Source organism: Atta cephalotes (genome assembly GCF_000143395.1).
Source record: "Atta cephalotes unplaced genomic scaffold scaffold00023, whole genome shotgun sequence".
In the NCBI taxonomy this organism is placed as follows: Eukaryota; Metazoa; Arthropoda; class Insecta; order Hymenoptera; family Formicidae; genus Atta; species Atta cephalotes.
The window spans coordinates 58,434-61,227 of NW_012130087.1; the positions used below are offsets into that span (position 1 = coordinate 58,434).

Below are 2,794 nucleotides of genomic sequence, written 5' to 3' on the forward strand. Positions count from 1 at the left end.
TTTAAGTAAACTAAAATAATATATATATATATATATATATATATATATAGGAATAAATTGAAAAATATTTATACAACAATAATAAATGTTAATTTTGTTAAATAATCTTTTAATGAGGAAAGTTAAATTATTTGATTATTTACAGTCCATTTATTAAAACGATATTTGTTGATTTTTAAATACTTTGTTTATAAAATCATCCACTAAAATTTTTTTTAATTAAAAGGTAATAAATATACTGTAACGTTTAATTCGATAGTCAGTTACTATATGCCGGTAACTAGCATTCGATCGATTTTTCCATTGGGAAGATGTGGTATGTGTCTCTTGAAGTGCAAGCCCCCGCGCAGTTGGTAGATCTCAGGCAAATTGTTTGCTACAAATGTCATCAATTCCTCTTTCGTCACCTAAAACACAATAAATTGAACTTCCGATAAAAAGGATCCGATAAAAATTCATTCGATTTTACAAAAAAAATCAGTCAGATTTCAACCTCTGCTCCGCATTCTTTTTTAACATAAGCTATAGGATGTTGGCCATTAGTAGTATGTGGTATAGATCGTACAACGACTTCTGACACTGCTGGATGTTGTAGTAATGTATTCTCAATTCTTGTAGGTGAGAGATAGAATATTCTATATTTAATAAGATCCTTTACTTTATCGATGAGATAGATTTCGCCATCCTTTTCATAATAGCCGTAATCTCCGGTACAGCACCATTTGTTAACTGAAAACATGTGATATGATTATGTTTTTTTAAAATTTGTAACATTTGTAAACCAGTATATTAGAAAAGTTATACTGACAATATACATTATATTCATCCTTGCCAATAGTATTTTCTTTCGCTTTGTAGTTGTAACAATTTTGCAATTCGCACGTCTGAGGAGAGCAACATTTGCATATGAATTTGTACCAGATCGTGCCTGCTTTGTTTGAACCAATTGCTTTTTTCGATTCCATATCAAGAATCATTAATTGAACATTTTTAGCCACATAACCGATCGATCCGAACCGTTGATTATTTCGTTGATAAGCCACAATTATACATAATTCTGCTATACCTTAAAAATGTAATGATTATTAATTTTAGATAATACATTTCTATCATTAATAATTGGTTACAATTGTACGTACTATATACTTGAATGATAGAAACATTTATAAATTTTTCGCTAAGTTTTTCTTGAGCATCACTGAAATTGATGGCTGAATCATCGATTACTAATTGCTTCAAGGAAGAGATATCATACATACGGATATCGGTATAAAACATTTGGTTGCGCATCTTGCTTTCAAAAAATACCCACGATACCTGTAACATTTGTTGTGTAAATATCATATATTTTATTCATTTTCGAAGCAAGATTGATTTTTATGTTACCTTGTACTTTTCTATCGTTTCGTACATATTTTTATCGCTGAATTTCGAACACTTGATCACTGTCACATATGAAATTATACAACGAACGGTCAAGATCACACCATAACTCCAATTTAAAGATGCATACCATAGACCAATGTTACCGGAAGATATTACGGGTACTTCCTGATTCGATGGATACGTAAATGCAAAATAACGAATATATACTTTACTATCAGAATAACTTGTTGCACTGGGAGAAAACATTATCGCTACAATATCCAGTGGTTCCATCTTCGCGCAGGAAAATTCATCGATTTTGGTTTTTTCAAAATCGTTGTTCAAAATTGATTCAAGAGAATCTACACCTTCAATTTTATCAAAAGTTATGATTTTTGGAGGATTCATGTTTTTTCTTTTATAATTCATGTATTCCATAGCTGATTTGAGTTGGCTGTAATTGTCACTATCGATGAAAATAATATTTGGTTCATATTCTATCAGAAAATACGTAATACGTATCCTATCTAAAATTATTTATTATTCAGTAAAAAAAATATACAGATATGAACGTTAAAATAAATTATGTTGAATTTTAGGAAAAAATTAATGTACCGTTCATGTTCTTTTCATCCCACGTATTGACAGTAGCACCGATATATAAACTCGCTAAAAATGGTATATATTCGAGCATTTTATAACGTGTGCATATTGTTATTACGATATTTTTATAGCATGATTGTTTTAACCACAATGCACATTTAACGCTGTTCTCTCGCATCTGCTGGTATGTAATTTGCTCTTCCGTCACTGCATTTATCTACAAGACGTATTAATTGCATAATATTAAAAATATTGATATTATGTCTTGACAGTAAAAGATATTACATCTTTTTACTATTTATAAAAATGCTTGACGTAATGATATGTGACAATATAAGAATAAACTTTTTTGTTACCTGACCGACAAAATCCGGCCTAGATTTAAATGCGCTCAAAATCATATTTCCAATATTTATATTATGAAGTATTTCTTCTTTCCCAGACAATACGTTCATTTCTTTGTTGGACTCCTAAAAGATGCCCAATATAGTTGTTAGTATGATTTATATTTTTACTAATATCTATAATGGATTTTATTATGTATATATCTGTTACCTTAGATGCCATGTCACTATTAATTCTTTAAATTAATAATAATACTGACAGTATTTTTTGACAGAAATATATTGAATAGCTCTTCTTGTCGCAAGAAACATTAAGTCTAATATTTATTTTTGTATCTTTATGATATAACGTTATGATTAAATGTTAATCGAATTTGTTTTGTTTGAATATGTCCTTCTAATCAAGTTGTGTGTAGTTGATCATCACAATGTTTTTATTTCGGTTTTGAATTTTATTTTTATATTCGTCTCTCTCTCTCTCT

At 29.0% G+C, this 2,794-nt stretch overlaps 1 protein-coding gene across 1 annotated transcript; it reads right to left on the reverse strand.

Annotated features, from left to right (window-relative positions):
* Positions 1–266: 266 nt before the first annotated feature.
* LOC105619965 (luciferin 4-monooxygenase-like) lies at positions 267–2,535 on the reverse strand. The gene is made up of 8 exons (XM_012201479.1): positions 2,524–2,535; positions 2,325–2,438; positions 1,981–2,185; positions 1,387–1,892; positions 1,140–1,317; positions 809–1,060; positions 494–729; positions 267–407 (listed from the first exon to the last, which is right to left on the reverse strand). Exons 1-8 carry the CDS (start codon positions 2,533–2,535, stop codon positions 267–269), a joined length of 1,644 nt encoding a protein of 547 aa, XP_012056869.1.
* Positions 2,536–2,794: the final 259 nt, after the last annotated feature.